A 17679-nucleotide genomic window follows, 5' to 3' on the forward strand; every position below is an offset into this window, starting at 1 on the left:
TTGGGTTATGTTGCAGAGGTACATGTCAGGTTTGGTGTTTAAATTACCGACGCCTTGCCACCAGCGTCTCTACCTGCTAACTCTGTTCTTAGCAGACTTCAAATGAGACTCTGCCTGACCCACGAAGTCATAACATAATTTGCAATGTGAATGGAATGTACAACCTTACGGAAGTTTGCTGTTGCCACTCAGAAAAGACTTAAACGAACAACGGAACTTTCTTTCGAAATGCTTGGATAAAACCACAGGTAAAGAATAATATTAACATTACAAAGAATTTTTTTGCGACGATATCAAAGTATTTCCGAAATCACAACTTCTTAATTTCGACAGAATTTTGGTAACAATGCGCTTCCGTATAGCCATAATACAGACACATACGTGACTATCTGCCTTTGTTCTCATGGCAACAAGTACCGCAGTACTTGCATGGTGTTATAAACGAGACATTTAGCACATCTGCTGATAAGTGTATTACACTAAGGAGCCTAGCTATTTATACGGAATATAGACCTGTGCAATCGCTTGTTGTATGTTGGTCCATGTGAAAACAAGCCATACTGTGGAAGGCCTACTTATTTGTGTTTGGACGTGCTTTATGTCGGGTTCGTGTCAGCCATCGACCTGGATTGATCATAACGCACGGTCCAAAGAATATCTTCTTTTATCATTCGTATGCCACTGATTTACTTTATTCTTCAGACGTGTTTCGTAGCTGCATGTGTCAATGTGTGGTTAGGTTACGATACTGTGAAACACCCCAAGAACTACAGAGCCTGAAGTTCTTCGATAGCAAAGCAGACGCAAAAACAGTAACATTACAATTAATTTAGTTTCAGCTCAAATGATAAGAACATTGCATGGAATAATTGAATATCCTCCTTCACTAATTTAGGTGAAACCTCTAGCCTGCAGAAGTCTTACTTTCTACTGAATATTGATTAGCCTACTGCACTTGTGTCTTACCAAGTCTACCATTAACATTCTTCTAAGGCTTAGATTGAATTTAACCTGGACCGGAGATTAGTTTGTTACTAAGTAAGAGGATGGCTGACAATGAGAGTGTTGCGACTTCCCATGAACCTCAAGATGATCCTCTCAATGATCTTTCTGATGAAGAAATCCAGCGACAGCTGGAGGAGTTATTGTAAGTGAAGAAGGCCTAGCTTCTTTTCAATATTGTTCATTTTTAAAGTTAGCAGAGGTCCATTTTATGCCTATTGACTATTGTAGTGGCATATGCCTTTGTATACTCCTGTGAAGTCTTGTTATTTTTATTCTCCTTTATTTAATCAATGAATCATCTAATTTGACCCTTGTTACTTGCGAATAATTTGAAACTGTTTCAAATCCTTTAAACTCAATTAACATGTCAATATTGAATGCAATACAGATATCCCATTTCTGCTTTAGTGTTTGGTACATTAAAGGTATGCTTCTAAATGGACATAGGATTCATGGTCCCATTATAAACTTAATTACTTAGGCAAATTAATGTGGTCCAAGTCATTAAACTTTCATTATGGTCTAAGGTATCTGTAAATCATTTTCGATTGGTATCTTCTCTTCTTAGTAAATTAACATGGTTATACATGTTCACTCAGTGTCTGTCTTATTTGGGTCACATCTGCCGTAATGCTAAACTTAAGCATGACTTATGGTTTTATTGGGAAACTCTTTCATCAAATTTTGTTCAATCAGACATGGCAACGATGTTTTGAATAACGAGACAGGAATGTTTGAGAAATACTTGAAAAGGGTGGAACCGAGTATGACAGGGACTGCAGCAGTCATATCGACTCCTTTACCAAGCCAATCTACTCCAGACACATCCCGCTCTATGAGAAAAAGGTCAAAGTCGAAAGGAGGAGGAGGTGATCGCCATCTGCGATTAACTGCCGAACAGAAATGTGACATTGCTCAAAGAGAGATCGAAGAACTAAGGGAGGAAATTGAACAGTTGAAAGAAGAATCCGAAAAAGTGATTGACAACAACAAGGTGAGGAAAGAGGAAGAGCTGAGGTGCATTATGAACTTCATTTATAAAGTCTTTGTACAAGACCATCTTGCTTAGCCCTTCTAGAACAAACTAGTCAGAAACGAAAGCAAATGAGCATTTGAGAGATTGGTTGTGTTTACAATGTTATATACCTACTATTATACATGTCATAAATGCATATAATACATCTATGAATTGAAAGTTGGCTTGCATAGAGTAACACATCAATATACACAGATGGTACCTCCCATCACACTCCTCGGTCCATTCAGCCATTGTAATTGCTTTTGATGTGTCATTCATGCAAATGCCATGAGTGAGAACCGGGCCTTTTGAGTTTGCTTTTATTCTTTTATTTCCAGGCGGTGATGGAGGAAGCTGATGCACGCTTTGCAGAACTGAAGAAATCCTCGTATGAATTTGATCGAGATGTGCTGAAGGCCGCCCACGCTTCGAGAACAGGAAGAGTCGTAGCTGAGAAAGTCATCAGATACTTTGAGGACAGAATCAGGGCTAGAGATGCGTTGATAGAAAAACTACGACTGAAAAATTCTACTTTGAAGGTGCAGAAGAAAAAATTAAACTTACAGCTTAAACAGGTATGTATGTATATTAGATCATCCTGCAAGCAGGAACTCGCGAAGAAGCCTCATTGGCTTATCAAAGCCGCAAGCTGACTGAAGTCAGTCTCTTACATTCATATTTAACGTCCATAATTATAAACTGTTAATTGTCAACAACTCTGTAACTGGACGTCATACATTAATCTGGGAGTGACTCAAACCGGGGACCTTATGATTGAAAGGCACCGGCGTTAACCACTGAGCTAACACTCCGGTAATGGCAGGATAAAAATATTATCAGTTTTTAATATTTGGTCACAAATTACAGTCCATCAGCTAAAAATTTGCCAACTGGTTTAGCATAACATTGTGTAGCACACATAACATAGTATAGCACAGAATAGTAGTGTACTTGTATGAAAATTCCATATTGTTTATTCTGTTTGCATATCCTGTGGTAGGTTATTGCACGTCCCTTTGCATGCTGATAAATGTAGCTGAAATCTAATGTTCCTAGAATATCTGCAGCATAGTCCTATGGAATCCAGTTACAAGAATTAAAGAGTGTATCTAGGTTCTATGTAAAAAGATACCCAAATTCCATGAAATGCAAAACATACGCATGATGTGTTTCAAGAGAAATTGTTTCTGCTCAAAGGTTGCCAGAATTTGAAAAGCAGTCAGTCAAAGTTTGTCTTTTTCTTGGACAGGCTGACTGTTCTAGATTTAACTTTCGATGTTGTTATGGAAACAGCATTTTGCAATTTTTAGAGCCACACTGAAATAGTAAGAAGCAGTGGTCATTTTTTTTTTGTAGCACTTAAACATCCCACAACATCTTTGTTCAAATAGGTTGTGATTGTTCAAGTGTTAAAACATGCTTACAATTCTAGTTCTGTTTCACTTTAATTGTCAGTGGTGAAAGAATGCATCAAATAAAACCACTGAGTAATAGAAGGAAACTTGTGTCTGGTTGAACTTTATTACAAATTGAATTTCTTTTCAGAAAGAAGAGATGGGTGAAGTGTTACATGAAGTGGACTTCCAACAGCTCAAGATAGAGAACAGTCAATATCTGGAGAAGATTGATGAGAGAAATCAGGACCTATTGAGACTGAAACTAATGTCGGGAAATACTTTACAGGTTCTCAATTCATACAAGGTAAAGAACTGAGTCTCAGGTCTAGCAGATTGAGATGTTGTGATTCTAGTCTGCAGAGTGTATGTAGTGCTTACACAACATTGCCATGATTTATTCGGTCTTTAACCTCTGGAAGTGGAGAAGCAAGATGTCATTGGAACACTGGACTCTTTGTGTGAAAACACACGTTGCCTGTTTTTGATCTTTCAGAAAGTGAGACAGGGAGATTAGCATTTGGCTATTATGAGCTGTTTTATGATTCCAGCTTTGTTATTAGTTATCATTTTCCTATGCCACCAGATCAAGTCATACAAACATATTGATCATATTTATATTTATTCATGTAAAGTTAACATTATGATTTGGTGTGGGGGGGTGAAGGGGGTCAGAAGTGCTTTTACTGGACTTGGTAGTCAAGGATGTAAGTCACTTTCTGTTTATATACTCAATATTTCATGATATTTTAATTATTTATCATTTCTTTGGTGATGGGTGGGGGTTGGGTCAGGAGTGATTTACTGGACTTCATAATAGAGGGTGTACTTCACCTTCTGTTTATATACTTCCATATTTCATGATTTTATTAAGTGGATAGTGAGTACCTTTGGTAAAAGTGACAGGGAGTACACGTGTTCTAAGATTTCACTGTGCACAAGTGATGTGCGTTGAAACTGCAAAATGACGACTTTGGTTTTTCAGTATTTTTTGTGCTACTGGTTTTGTATTATCAAAGACTAGATTTGCATGACCCTATGCAAGCATTAAATGTTAACTGTTTTTTATATTTTATATTTTTAATTTGTTGCAGAAAAAGCTACACACCTTGACCATGGAATCTGACAGATTGAGAAGTGAAATCTCATCCAGGGATGAACTGTTGAGCAAAATTGACATCGAAACAGAAACTGTTGAGGAGGTAACTTACAATTTTGTTTGTGCAGAGCATTTTAGACATCTGTTGATGAATCAACTCCTAGACTCTTAAGTTTGTTATAACCATGCCATACAGCATATTAAGATTTCTTTCTGTACCTAGTTGTCAACTTCTTCTATGCAGTTGAAAGTCACTGTTTACCCGAGTTTGTGCCAAAGTTGTTTCAAAGATGGTCGTTCAGGCATAATGGTACAAAAAGTCAGTTTACAACAGTAGTATTTCAATTTTCTGATCCTAAAGCCTTTAAGCCGCTGAGGAAGATCCTGCTTGGATCGAATTGTCAGGTCAACTTACTTTGACACATTTTCTGATCCTGTTAAAATCCAATACATCATTAACTTATTTGATGATCTTATTTGATTATCAGTGGTTTCTATTTGATTATCAGTGGTATCAGTGGATACCTTTCATTTCCTTTTGTTTAAATGAAAAACTGAACTCAACACACAAAACTTATTTTTAGCCTAATACAATCATAGGACTTTGAAAGTATGTTTATTTGTCAACCCAAAGTAACTACATTATACCTTTGGTCCAAATCTTAAGTATCCAAATTGTGATTTGAATCCTCAAACTGTTGTAATGATATTCTTAGGAGCGGACAAAAGCGGAGGAACTTAATCGCAAACTTCGACAACAACTGGAAGATTTCAAGGTTCCTGAGGTAGTGGAATATGTCCAAGAAAAGGCAGACTTAGATGAACTACAGAAAACAGTCAAAAGTTGGGAGAGAAAAGTTGAAATAGCAGAGGTAAATTTGCTGTTATTTGGTTTATTTCAAGAAAGTGGTTACCCCCAAATTTCTTATCTGTTTTCCATTTTCCCAGCTGATCCACTCAATTAAGAAGCAGGCTATTGTAATTGGTCTCTGACAAAAAAAAAATCCACTAAATAATAGTTTTGGTGTGTTTGTATGCTATGTTATTTTCTCTTGCCAAACACGATGGAGGTTATTAGCTTTTATAATGGTAATTAGCTTTTCAGCTACAGCCAGTAATAACTTCAGTTCTGAAACCTATATCCAATAGCAAGCTACTTGTGCGGGTTAAGTTCATCCGAGCTGTGAAAGTAATGTCATCCAGTAAAAGGTCTGGATGTTTGATTTGAAAAGCGGTGGAAACATCTCAAACGTACGTTGTTGTGTAAATTAGACATGTTAATGTTAATGGAAGACAAAGAATATCAGCTATATTAATTGTTGCGACAGAATTGTCATGATTTTGAAAACCGCTTTGAGTTCTAACTTCTAAGATTTCAGCCTGACATTCAACCCTATTCATAGCAATGTTTTTATTCAAATTTTCCAGTTTGTACGACTCATATGAGAGTAAGAACGTTTCTTTAAGTTTTTTTTTTTTTATAGAACTATTCACAATTAATTGTTATGTATTTGTTTGCATCAATTCCAACGTAAACATTGATGTTGCTTTCTTCTATCCTAGATGGCTTTCAAAACAAACCACAAAACCTGGCAACAGATGCGATCAACCAATGAACAGACACATCAATGGGGACTGATGACATAGTCCTTCCTTTAAAATATTGTGTTTGAAAAAAAAAAACTTTATCATCCCGATTAGTCTCTAAATACACACTCGTTGCGAGATTGACAATGTGCAAATGTCAGCTTCTGATCTCTGTGTTTTCTTTGTTTATAATGATGTAATTAGAGAGCAACTTCTCTGAAGGGTTTCACTTTGTCATAAAGACTGGTTTACTTAAGTGCATTAAATTTATGCAATCACCAGTGATTTACTAATACAAACCTTGGCAAATTCCCCTTCTTAAAATATTTGTTTCTTCCTCAGAGAGTGTGTAATCAAAAAAAAGTCCGAGAAGGATACTCTCAAAATGAGAGAGAATTTTCTTAATTGGAATGAGACTTCACAGAGTTGCAAGAGACACCTATTCCTTTCGTTTTCAGGCTCATGGTGATTATCTTACTTTAAATGATTTTTACTGAATTATTTTTGGATAACATTCACAATTTCTTTCTTTCTCAGAAAGATGACTAACAGCTACAAAATTTACAAGTTTCTGCCATTTTGTTGTTGTAAAGATGTATAGATATGTATATAGCACTTGAATATTTTAAGTTCAATAGCCAATTTGACAAGTTTGCTTTGTAACATGTTTGAAACATCATCCATTTTGTAAAGCAGAGTATCTTTAGTTAAGGTTAATTTAAACAAGGGCGTAGGAACCGGGGGGGCGCCAGCCCCCCCAGTGAAAAATGTGGAGGGGCGGAAGTATCATTCCGCCCCCCCGGTTCGCAAGTCAGAAAACCCCTTTTTCATTTCCAAATGAGAAAAAAAATCTCATTTGGAGCACCAAATTGCATCTAAGGCCAGGTGAAAATACAAAATTAAGTTTACAAAATGGAGTGGGTGTTGAAGTGTGCTATATTGCACCAAATTGCATCTGAAGCCACCTGGAAATGCAAAAAATTCCAAAGGGGAGGGGGACACCCCCTCCCCTTAGACCCCTCCCCAGGCTGGCCATCAGTCTTCAGCCCCCCCCCACTCAAAAGTACCTTCCTACGCCACTGAACTTAGAAATGAAGATTGAAGACACTACAAAAGTTGTTTTCCTCAAAGTTTTATAAAGTGAAGAATATTCGAAGATACTGTGAAGAATATTTTAGTGATTAAACAGTATGTAAATATAAGAAAATGTGTCAATTCATCACAGGAAAGTTCTGTTGATGCCCACAATATGATATGAATTATGCATAGTGTTTGTTAGGGCTTCAAACTCAAGCTTATTTTCCACTGATTTTTTTAAATTCACAATATTCCGTCCACTGAACTAAACCTTACTCTTGTAAAATGCATACACAGCAGTAATGAGCACATTATTTGTAATTTGCATGTTTGTTATTAAATTATCTTTGCTCAAACTGTGTTTGAAGAAATGCTATCAAAATAAACGAGAAATTCAAAAGTAATTCTTTGATATTGTGTCTCTCTTTCTCAAAAATGTATTTGCTTAAACAAAAGTTTTATATAAGAATGATATTTCACATCATAAATTTTGTGAACATGGTTGACCTCACAGTTTTGTGAATAACACTGAACTATACAACCAAACTCTCTGAAAGTGTGGGTAGGTAATTCAAAGGAAAATTTGAATGTCTGTCTGCAGAAGAGCAATGCAGGATTGACACCATCTCATGTCCTAAGGCTTCAAACAGTTTCCCTTCCACCCTTATTGAGTTTTCAAGCACAACCTCATTGAGAAAGTTGGAATGTCTCACCTGGAAATTTTCAAGGAGGCCCCTTAAACTTAGGAAAACCTGGGCACTGTATAATGCAAATGAAGGAAGACTTAACAAAGACCAGGATTTTTTTTTCAGAATATTACTAATTGTACTTAATTAATCCAACACATTCAAAGATTATGAGATTAATTAGCTATTAAACATTCATTAATTCGATAATCTCCTATGTCAATCTTTATCAACATGACATCAGCTCAGCACTTCAAACATGCTCGTTATTTCAAACTCAGGAATCTCTAAGTTGGGCAAGGTTATTTACTAAGATATTCTTGCCACTAAAAGTATTTTTCTTTGACCAATTCCAGTTATGGAACATAATTTTCTACTAAGACAGTCTTTTGAAGACTGCTTGCATTACATCTCATCATTTGTAATGAATATCCCTTAGGTCACCCTACAAAGAATCAAGGGAGACTCCTACCCATTATGATAGTGGATAAACACCAGCTAATATCAGCTTTCTTTTTACAAGAGTTCAGTGTAGCATGGTGCAAGTGCCTGCTACTTTCTACTCACTTTCCTGTTCTCTGAAATGTTAATTTATGATTCCATCAGACAACAAAAAGTCTATCACCAACAGTTAATAATAATAATCAGCAGTTATTTTTACGACGATAAAGCGACCACAAATGTGGGAGAAACCCACAAGGGCTTATTGGAATACAACTTACACGTCGGTTGGTTTCCAATTCAACATTTAAACTAAAATTTGGAATCTTTTCAATTTAGAAAGTCATTTGAGATGGGAAAACTGTAGATTGCTCTTGGATGAAAAACACAGCCGGGTATCAAACTCGTTACCTCCTGACTTCTTAGCCTAAAGGCTTCAAATGCCACTGCCTTAACCACTCGGCCACAGCAACGGTTGACCAGCTTTTGAGCTGCAAGCTCAATCTTTCAGACAAAACTGACTCTTCTGTTAAATGATTTTAAAAATTTGTGAACTATCTGTCAGTGGGGAATTACCCTTGCACATTGGAAGCCATTGCCTTAGACACCGAGGAACTAAAATCAACCTCTCGGGTAATGTTCAACATTTGGGACAGACATCTTGTCAGGAAAAGAATACATATATCCAATCGCATTATGTAGGCTACTGTATGGTTTGTCTGACTAATATTACCACATCCAATAACATTCAGCTAGCCCACTGTGCAGAGTAGGGTCAAGAGCATCATTTTTTGAGCTTTAAAACCTGCGCAAGTGGGGTGGATGCTCTTGTGGCGACACTACACCCCCTTCCACCGTTATACTTTGTTATCTATCTTTCAAATTATTCACTTTCTCCTTCCTCTCCTAGTTTGTTGCTTTCTCCCAACTCCCAACAATGCTGATCGGCTGGTCACATCTCGGTTTACAAATGGTGAGTTCTGGGCCACGTAGTCGGGATCGAAAACGTTATTTCTCATCATGGCCTTGCGGGAGACACGATTTTGAGGGCGGGGTTGGTCTTCACACACCACAGGATTCTGTACATGCTTACCACTCTTTGGCATTGGTATGCTTTGCTGTTGATGATAAGGAAAAAGTGATTATTTCTTTTTTTCAGGTACTGGAATCACCAGGATGGACCAAAGGAAAAATTATCGGTTATAAAAAACAAAAAAACACTATGTCAATATTAAGAGCTCACCAGACAAAGATAAGAACTGTCTTAATACTCTATGTGACTGTACAACATGGAAAAATTCAACACAGAATGTTAGAGTCAACTATTGCAATGACAAATGGGACTGAATTTATTATTAGGCAAACAAGGTTTCTTTGGTCTGCAACCTAACCTTCATATTGATAGCTAAGAGATGTGAGGACCTTTTTGGGAGAAACTTCAAAATTTGAAAGCTTGTACAGTTCAATCATGAAAGTAGAGTACCAATGGTGCTGAGATGACTAGGGTTATAATATGTCAGGTTTTGCAAAAATTGTAAAAATTATCCAGAGGCTTGGTAGTTTCGACAAAGTTAATACAGTGCAAACACTGGTGATTTAGCCATCTAACTACTCAAATTTGAGCATAGAAACACAAAATTGTCAATAGTTACAGTCTTTCTGATCTTACAATTTTTTCCCAGAAAGGGTAGAAAAAACCCCAAACTTATATCTCTTCCCACAGGTTACGACAGCTCGTCCTCCGTTCTTCATATAACTATGGTAACACTGGATATGAATATTCATGGTTTTCTACTCACCCTCAGTTCTCCGACCTTGTAACCTCTTCTCCTCGTCATATGGTAATGGGTATTCCCTTCCTTGTCCACTGTGACGCTTGCCTTATTGAGTGTCTGGTTACCACATTTAGGACAAAATTTCCTGTTTGTTTCACTTGTCACTCTGTAATAACAACATAAATAGTCACACAAATGAAAACGGTTTCATCTCAGGTTACCGTTTCATCTCAGGTTACCATTAAAGGACATAAGAGGCACACACTGCCCTTCCCAGCAGTGTGCACACTACCTGTAACACCCAGCACACATGACACCCAACCAACTATCAAGCCACACTCAACATGAACCACTGATTGCACCCAGCAAACACCACTACCTGTCACATCCCCTTGACCCAGACAATAAGAACCTGTCACACCCAGACTCAGGATAAATCACCTGTTACAATGACAAAATATAAAGCAAAGTTGATGATCATGATAACGTTAGTCTGTTTACACCTCACTGAAGTGTCGAGAGAACTTACTTGAAACAGGCATAACACCTGAACGTTGGTCTGTTTAAACCTAACTGAAGTGTCGAGAGAACTTACTTGAAACAGGCATAACACCTGACCGTTGGTCTGTTTACACCTAACTGAAGTGTCGAGAGAACTTACTTGAAACAGGCATAACACCTGAACGTTGGTCTGTTTACACCTAACTGAAGTGTCGAGAGAACTTACTTGAAACAGGCATAACACCTGACCGTTGGTCTGTTTATACCTAACTGAAGTGTCGAGAGAACTTACTTGAAACAGGCATAACACCTGAGTACAAAACTCTTTGCCTTCTTGATGACCATACCATCCACGGAGAGGACTGGAATGCCGATTTGAATCAGGCAATTCTGAAAATTAATGAACAAAACAGGAAACATATTTGCAGCTACCTCAGACTAAACTTAATATCCAACGAACAGGACATCATAATGTACAAACAAATGAGACAACATTGTCATTATTTCTAAAGCACTGATAGTGTTATCTGAAAAAGATCCATGAGAATGAATTTTGAATGTCTACAGGCAAGATTCAAGGCCTACTTAAATCCTAAAGAGGTTTTCAAAAAGTTACTACAGATTGCAACAGGTGGTTATTTTCTCCATAAAGGGAAATTATACTGTCAAATTGATGGGGTAACAATAGGTAGCCCTCTGGGTCCAGTTCTGGCTAATTTTTTCCTTGCTCATTTAGAAAACATTTTCATGGCTCAAAGTATTGATTATGGCCCTGTGTTGTACCTCAGGTATGTGGATGACATTTTCTGTGTGTTTAATTCTTTGGATCATGTTCACAGTTTCCTTGGTTTTCTTAACCAATTACATCCAAATTTGAAATTTACCCATGAAATTGGACAGAATCAGCTTGCTTTTTTTGACACAGAGGTTTGTTTACCCTCTGAAACTAACTCATCATACAGTTCAATGGTCTATCGTAAGCCAACTATTAAATACAAATGTAATTCTCAATTTCCATGCCATTTGTCCATGGGTTTGGAAGATCGGCTTAATTAATTGTTTCCTTAATAGGGCATTTGTTGTGTGCAGCAATTGGTCCTTATTCCATACAGGTCTCCAAATTAAAAGAGATTTTATACCATAACGGTTATCCCAGTAGGATTTTGGAAGAGTGTGTAAACAAATTCCTCAATAAGAAACTTAGTTCTGAAGTGGATAATCAAGATAAGGATGGTGACAGTAAGTACATGATTACCATTCCATTCATAGGTCACCCTTCACTAAATTTCAAGAGATCCTTAACTAAACATTTTAGAGGCATTAACAAGAAGTGTATTATAGTTTTCAAAACGTTTAAAGTCGGTAATTACTTTTCTTTGAAAGATAAGACCCCCATGACCCTTAAAGCCAATGTCATCTATTCATTTGAAGGTTCCTGTGATAAGAACCAAACTTACATCGGTAAGACTAAAAGACATCTGGCTACAAGGGTCAAGGAGCACTTATCTGACAAATCTGTAATCTATGAGCATATCACTCACTGTATAGACTGCCGAACAGCCAACATCACCAACTTTAGTGTCATAGACAGCGGCTATACAGACTTTGAAATTAAAATTAAGGAGGCACTGTACATCAAGAAACTCAAACCCGTTTTAAACAATCAACTATTTCAACATGGATCGTCATATATACTCAACTTATTTTAGAACCTCCTTTATCTTTGAACATGGATAGTCAACATTAATACTACAACTTTCGTATGCACTATACATAAGTGACTATATTGTTATCTATTTCCTGACGAGGAAATGGGAAATCTTCGAAAATGTTTGAATATACACTACTATGACTTTCATCAACTGTTTCGTTTTATTTTGCTCGTTTATATGGTTCTAAAAATGTACAACTCAATGTACAACAAAAATGTACAACTCAATGTACAACAAAAATGTACAACTCAATAGTAATACTTCAATACACTGAATTGCCTTATAATTCAATTGGTGCAGATGTTGACAAAAGTGGGCCTCACATACAGTGCCTTACACTACCTACCATAAAGTGTACACTTGTATTATATGAATAATGGTATAGTCAGTAAACAAAATATATACTGGAGAAAAGACATCCTGTCTCAGTAACTAGAAACCCTGTAAAATGAATTACATCTGTGAAAATCCTTCACTATGGTTCAGTGTGGTTCAATGGAAGGTGGATCTTTACCTACCTGCATTGCAAAATCTGTGGTCAGACATGCTACATTCACATCTTGCAAGGAATCATAAATTTCCTTCCGCATGTCAGCTTTAGCCTTCTGGATATTCTGAGGTGTTATCCATCCCACCTCATCGTCTTCACCTTCCTCTTCTTTATCCTCCACCGCCTCTCCATCCGAGTCACCGCTCCCTGCTGCTTCCTCTTCACTTGACGACCCCTCCTCTTGATGCTCTTCAGATGGAGTCCTGTTTTCTTCCTCTGTCACTGCTGATTTATTTGCTTCCTTCGCTGATTCAACTTTCCTCTCGCTCTCTACTGCTTCCTCTTGATTCAGTTTACAATTTCCATCTTCGAGCCTCTCTTCTATGTCTTTTTTCTCTGAGTCCTGCTTCGCAGTCTCTGTCCGTTCTTCAACTGTTTGGTTAGAAGTTAAACCCTCATTTTTGCTATTTTCTGAGTTTTCTTTTTCGTTTATGTCAGCCTGAGTCGTCTGTTTATCATCTTCATCAAGGTTGACTTCTGCCAAGTTTAAAGGAACATCTCCATTACTTGAGGATTCTTCTGTTACCTGATTAGATGAATTCTTCTAATTGAAATCAAGGAAGAGAAAAAGAGCATAAATAATGGCCAAAGACTTGCAGGAGTGGAAAACAAACACCAGAATACTGGATGCAATGTGATTTAGGTGATTCTTTTAAAAATCTGACATTTTAATCTTCCTTGTAGTTGTCCAATGAGAAACCCCACCCCTGTTCTTGCCAAAGACAATCACTACATTTTACCAAACTTCAGATCTTTGAGGAAAAGTATGCTTTCAGAATGTCATTTTCAGCTAGCGATAGAATTCAAGGTAAAATTAAATTTTTGATAGAAAAAAATCCTGTTTTTGGATTACACTTCTACTTATCAAACAAAGCGAGCTATATGCTTAGGGTACTTAATGACACTGCCAAAAATCAAAGTTGAAAAATTGTTTCAAATGTTCACAAACCAAAGTGTAGGACTGGCGAGGCATGAGAAACACCCCAGAAAGTTTTTAAAAAGATGTAAAGTTTAATTAAATTAAAGGTAAAATCAAATTTTTGATAGAAAACAATCCTGTTTTGGGATTATCCTTCTACTTATGAAACAGAAAGAGAAACATCCCAGAAAGTTAATAAAAAGAAGTAAATTTTACCTGTTGTGGTAAGTAAAAGCCAACAATATCTGTGGTCTTCTCCAGTGGTTTTCTGTTACTTGTAAAGGTCACCTATAAGGAATGGACGTTACTGAATTATTAAGAATTACGTAACATTGTTACAAAACTGTAGTGCATAGTAACTGTGCAAATGTTTTATAATTTTTAAGCGATTTCATCTAAGCCGACTTTTACTTTATCTGAATTTTAAATTTAAACCTGTGACAATTGAACACTGCACCAGATTACAATATTTCTGAAAACTCACTTTGTTCTCTGGCAGTCTTTTCAGGTGGTCTGTTCCTATCCGTTCTTTTGTCATTTGATGAGCCAAAGCCATTACTTGAATGTCAACCGGTGACAAACTCCCATAGTCTCCAGTTTTTCTCGCAAAGTCAGAAACTGATGGTACAATAAAATAGTTTGACAGCTTCCAATTATGCAAACGTCCAAATTTAATGGAGAGTTTTATCACATGTTGAATCGTAATAAGTCTGTATCTTGTATTTTCCCTTCAAGTTTCCTAACTTCTCTATCAAGTTGGGTTATTGTATATTTATATACTATGACACTTCACAGAATGGTTTGGAACATCAAAGTGGACGATTGCCAAGAATTCAAATGGAAAGAAACAATTTATGCCAATACTTGTTTGTGGTGAAAAAAAGGAGAAAACATAACTGCATTAAAAGTTGCAAATTATAACTAAATAAAATTTTGCAACTAAGTAAGAACCTTAATTCAAATAAAAAATTTTCCCAAACTCTAAGAAACATTTTTGCGACTGATCTCAAAGCTTTTTTTCCATAAACTGAGACAGCTTAAATTCTCTATGTTAACACTCTTAAAATAACAGGGAATAAATCATTTCAAGGGTGTCAATTTAAAGGGGAAAATATTGTAAAATGTTTGTAGCAATTTGAAGCATATTGGATTTGAGATAATAAGGATGAACTTTAATTACACTGCAACTACCATATGGTATGATTATAAACTTTAATTCAGAAATATTGATAGCTCTTGGTTTTTCAAGTCATCTTTAATAAACATCTACAGTGAATTACACCCACAAAAATACCCCCAAAAAAGAAAATCCATCAAAATTTTTATCAGTATTGGAGAATATGAAGAAGAATTTCTGAAAGAATATCCTACACATCATAAGTCAATCCAATTAGCCAAGTTTCTGTTGCAGAAATATGTTTGAACACAGCACAGATCTAGTAATACAAGGTGTTCATCCCATGCTGACTTTCTAGATTAAGATGACTTTTTCTAACCAGGAGCAATCTAAGTCTTGGCCATTTTACAAATTGGTCTACTACATTTTGAAAATTTATTTAAAAGGACTTGGTTCAGTTGATTGCCATTTGATGTGTAGGATAAAGTTGCCATTTAGTTTTGCACATATGAGGCCATCAAGCATTGTTCCAGAATTTCTAGGACAATTATGACTAATTTAAGTACCATACTCACCAAATTGGATGCTCTCTGTGGAAGGTTCTCTAAAGCGCAAATCATAGGGTAACACTGCTAATCTTTCCCTTGTCTTAACATCTCTGATTTCATTCACAACAGAACGCACTGTAAAAACATTCTTTGCAAAGTTCTATAAACAAATAATACAGAACTGAGCATAAAATAAACTGTAATTGAAAGGTTTCTCTGGTGGCTGAAGATGATTGCTTCACAAAATTTCTGAATTTTAAGGTTATAAAAAATGATTAGTGTTACATACTGTAGTGCAGAATCCAACAAAAGTTGCTCAATGCGCTTTATAGGTGAAAACAAGGAACAAAGAAAGAAAAGAAAACATCCAACAACAATGTGATAAAGATTAGTTTTAAGACAATGTTTAAACTGATCAAGTGTGTCCAGAGACCTAAGATCTATTGGAAGTGAGTTCCACAAACAGGGGCAACATGTTGAAAGTTCAATCCCTGATCGTTTTCAAAAGAGACACCAGAACAATAAGCTGGCTAAGATATTGTGATCTAGATGGGCTGTTATTAGTTTGAGGATGCAAGAGAGAACATAAGTTACTTGAGGTATTAAATTTAATAGCACAGAAGGTCAAAATGTGGATTTTATAATGTGTAGATTTGGGTACCGTTATTTTCCGCACACGTTACTTTCCGCTGAAACAAAACGGTGTTTTCCGCAAACAAATTTGTCAGCGGAAAACAACGTTTTTTTCAGCGGAAAGTAACGTTTTTTTTTTTGGAGGAACAAAATAACTTACTGAATTGATTAGGCACATGGAATGATTTAGGAAGATGGAGAAGATAGGATTTAACTGTTACAGGATAAATCGGCCATGATTTTAGATGTAACTCGTAAGAAAGGTGGTGCAAAAATATTAAAACAGCCCTTACTTATACAGCCATTTCCAGCGAAAATCAAAGATACCGCCTTTTACAACTTTTTTTTTAAACTATCATTACGTGGACCGCAGTTTTAATACTTTATTAGATAGTCAATCCTTCATAACGCGGGCGTCCCTTTGCCCTTTTATCGGCCGACCGCCTCATACTTCTTTAATAATCCCTAATTACACACCCCCAAGCCTCCTCTATATTATAAGCAGCTTAACTTTTCTGACATGAACTCAGTCTAACCATCCTTTATCGACAATCTTTGATACTTTCTCATGTTATTTTAATCATCCTGCCTGAATTTGGTATCCTAAAATTGCGAAAAATATAGTATACAGGAATGTGAAAAAAAAGGTGTTTTCCGCAGAAGAATTTTTTCAGCGGAAAGTAATCAGCGGAAAGTAACGTATGCGGAAAACAACTGAAACCGTAGATTTATAGGTAACTTATGCAGCTCTTTCAGTAGTGGAGTAATGGCAGTATATTTTTTCACTCTGTGAACAATTCTAGCAGCTGTGTTCTGAATCGTTTGCAGTCAAGACAATGAAGTAGAAGATGTGCCACCTAGAAGAGGATTTGTGTAATCAAACCTACTGGAAATTACAGCATGAATTAGGTTTTCAGTTATACTTATCAAGATATTTACAGAGTTGACCCACTTGTCTAATTATGAAACATTGTACTTGTAGAATAGGCCCATCCACAGTAACGCTATGAATTAACAATGACGTGACGACCACTAAAGGACTTGATCCGCATTTGCAACCCATTATATCGCTCTTTGCCTCTCGTTCGCATACTGATTTCACGGACATGGCATTCTAAATAGGATTGACTGAGCAGGCTAGTGATTCATTGCTGGACTAACGTTGGGCCTAGTTCTACGACTTTTCACAGATAGACTATATTTATAACTTAGGTCTAACTCTAACTAGTATCAACATGTGTACCTTATGCTATAGCATTATGCGTACATTGGGTGGAATCAAAATGTGAATATACCTGTAGTTGAATATTTTTAAAGAAAGCAACGGCATCAACAACCACGGTTTCGACTTTTTCACGTTCCATATTTAAGAGAAATGTTAATGGCCGACTCGTAGTATCCGGTTCGGTGCTACAATTGACAAATAACACATGTGCGTATACAGTAATTCCAGATGCGAGGTGCATTTAAGAACGGAAGACAAAAAAGCCCGTTAAACACCATTTTGATTGATATACTGAATATTAAAAATACTTTAGTGGTATAACGAGCCTTATAAAAATCAGTTTAAATATAATGTAGGGATAAATATAATATATTCTGCTAACAGTTTCCAAG

The 17679-nt window shown here is 36.4% G+C and overlaps 2 protein-coding genes across 3 annotated transcripts; one reads left to right on the forward strand and one right to left on the reverse strand.

Moving 5' to 3' along the window:
• Positions 1 to 473: 473 nt before the first annotated feature.
• Positions 474 to 6417, forward strand: LOC139965526 (cilia- and flagella-associated protein 263-like). Its single transcript, XM_071967965.1, has 7 exons — positions 474 to 1147; positions 1702 to 1999; positions 2362 to 2598; positions 3569 to 3724; positions 4512 to 4619; positions 5233 to 5388; positions 6080 to 6417. Exons 1-7 carry the CDS (start codon positions 1047 to 1049, stop codon positions 6161 to 6163), a joined length of 1140 nt encoding a protein of 379 aa, XP_071824066.1. The 5' UTR covers positions 474 to 1046; the 3' UTR covers positions 6164 to 6417.
• A 137-nt stretch (positions 6418 to 6554) lies between these two features.
• Positions 6555 to 17666, reverse strand: LOC139965525 (RNA-binding protein NOB1-like). 2 transcript variants are annotated; one of them, XM_071967964.1, is made up of 8 exons: positions 17358 to 17666; positions 15457 to 15589; positions 14249 to 14382; positions 13981 to 14052; positions 12814 to 13386; positions 10876 to 10973; positions 10107 to 10248; positions 6555 to 9425 (listed from the first exon to the last, which is right to left on the reverse strand). In XM_071967964.1, exons 1-8 carry the CDS (start codon positions 17526 to 17528, stop codon positions 9195 to 9197), a joined length of 1554 nt encoding a protein of 517 aa, XP_071824065.1. In that variant the 5' UTR covers positions 17529 to 17666; the 3' UTR covers positions 6555 to 9194. The 2 variants fall into 2 exon arrangements, with proteins under 2 accessions (XP_071824065.1, XP_071824064.1); XM_071967963.1 differs by having other exon boundaries at positions 12814 to 13389.
• Between the last annotated feature and the right edge of the window lie 13 nt (positions 17667 to 17679).

This window comes from Apostichopus japonicus, chromosome 3 (assembly GCF_037975245.1).
Source record: "Apostichopus japonicus isolate 1M-3 chromosome 3, ASM3797524v1, whole genome shotgun sequence".
NCBI lineage: Eukaryota > Metazoa > Echinodermata > Holothuroidea > Aspidochirotida > Stichopodidae > Apostichopus > Apostichopus japonicus.

Bases quoted from the DNA above. Each gene is read 5' to 3' on its own strand.
- LOC139965526 (XM_071967965.1), top strand. From the start codon at position 1,047: ATGGCTGACAATGAGAGTGTTGCGACTTCCCATGAACCTCAAGATGAT. The intron at 2,599-3,568 runs GTATGTATGTAT...ATTTCTTTTCAG, and splicing joins TAAACTTACAGCTTAAACAG to AAAGAAGAGATGGGTGAAGT. The intron at 4,620-5,232 runs GTAACTTACAAT...TGATATTCTTAG, and splicing joins AAACAGAAACTGTTGAGGAG to GAGCGGACAAAAGCGGAGGA.
- LOC139965525 (XM_071967963.1), bottom strand. From the start codon at position 17,528: ATGCACCTCGCATCTGGAATTACTGTATACGCACATGTGTTATTTGTC. The intron at 14,053-14,248 runs GTGAGTTTTCAG...CATTCCTTATAG, and splicing joins AAAGACTGCCAGAGAACAAA to GTGACCTTTACAAGTAACAG. The intron at 10,249-10,875 runs GTAAGTTCTCTC...TTGTTATTACAG, and splicing joins AGGTGTTATGCCTGTTTCAA to AGTGACAAGTGAAACAAACA.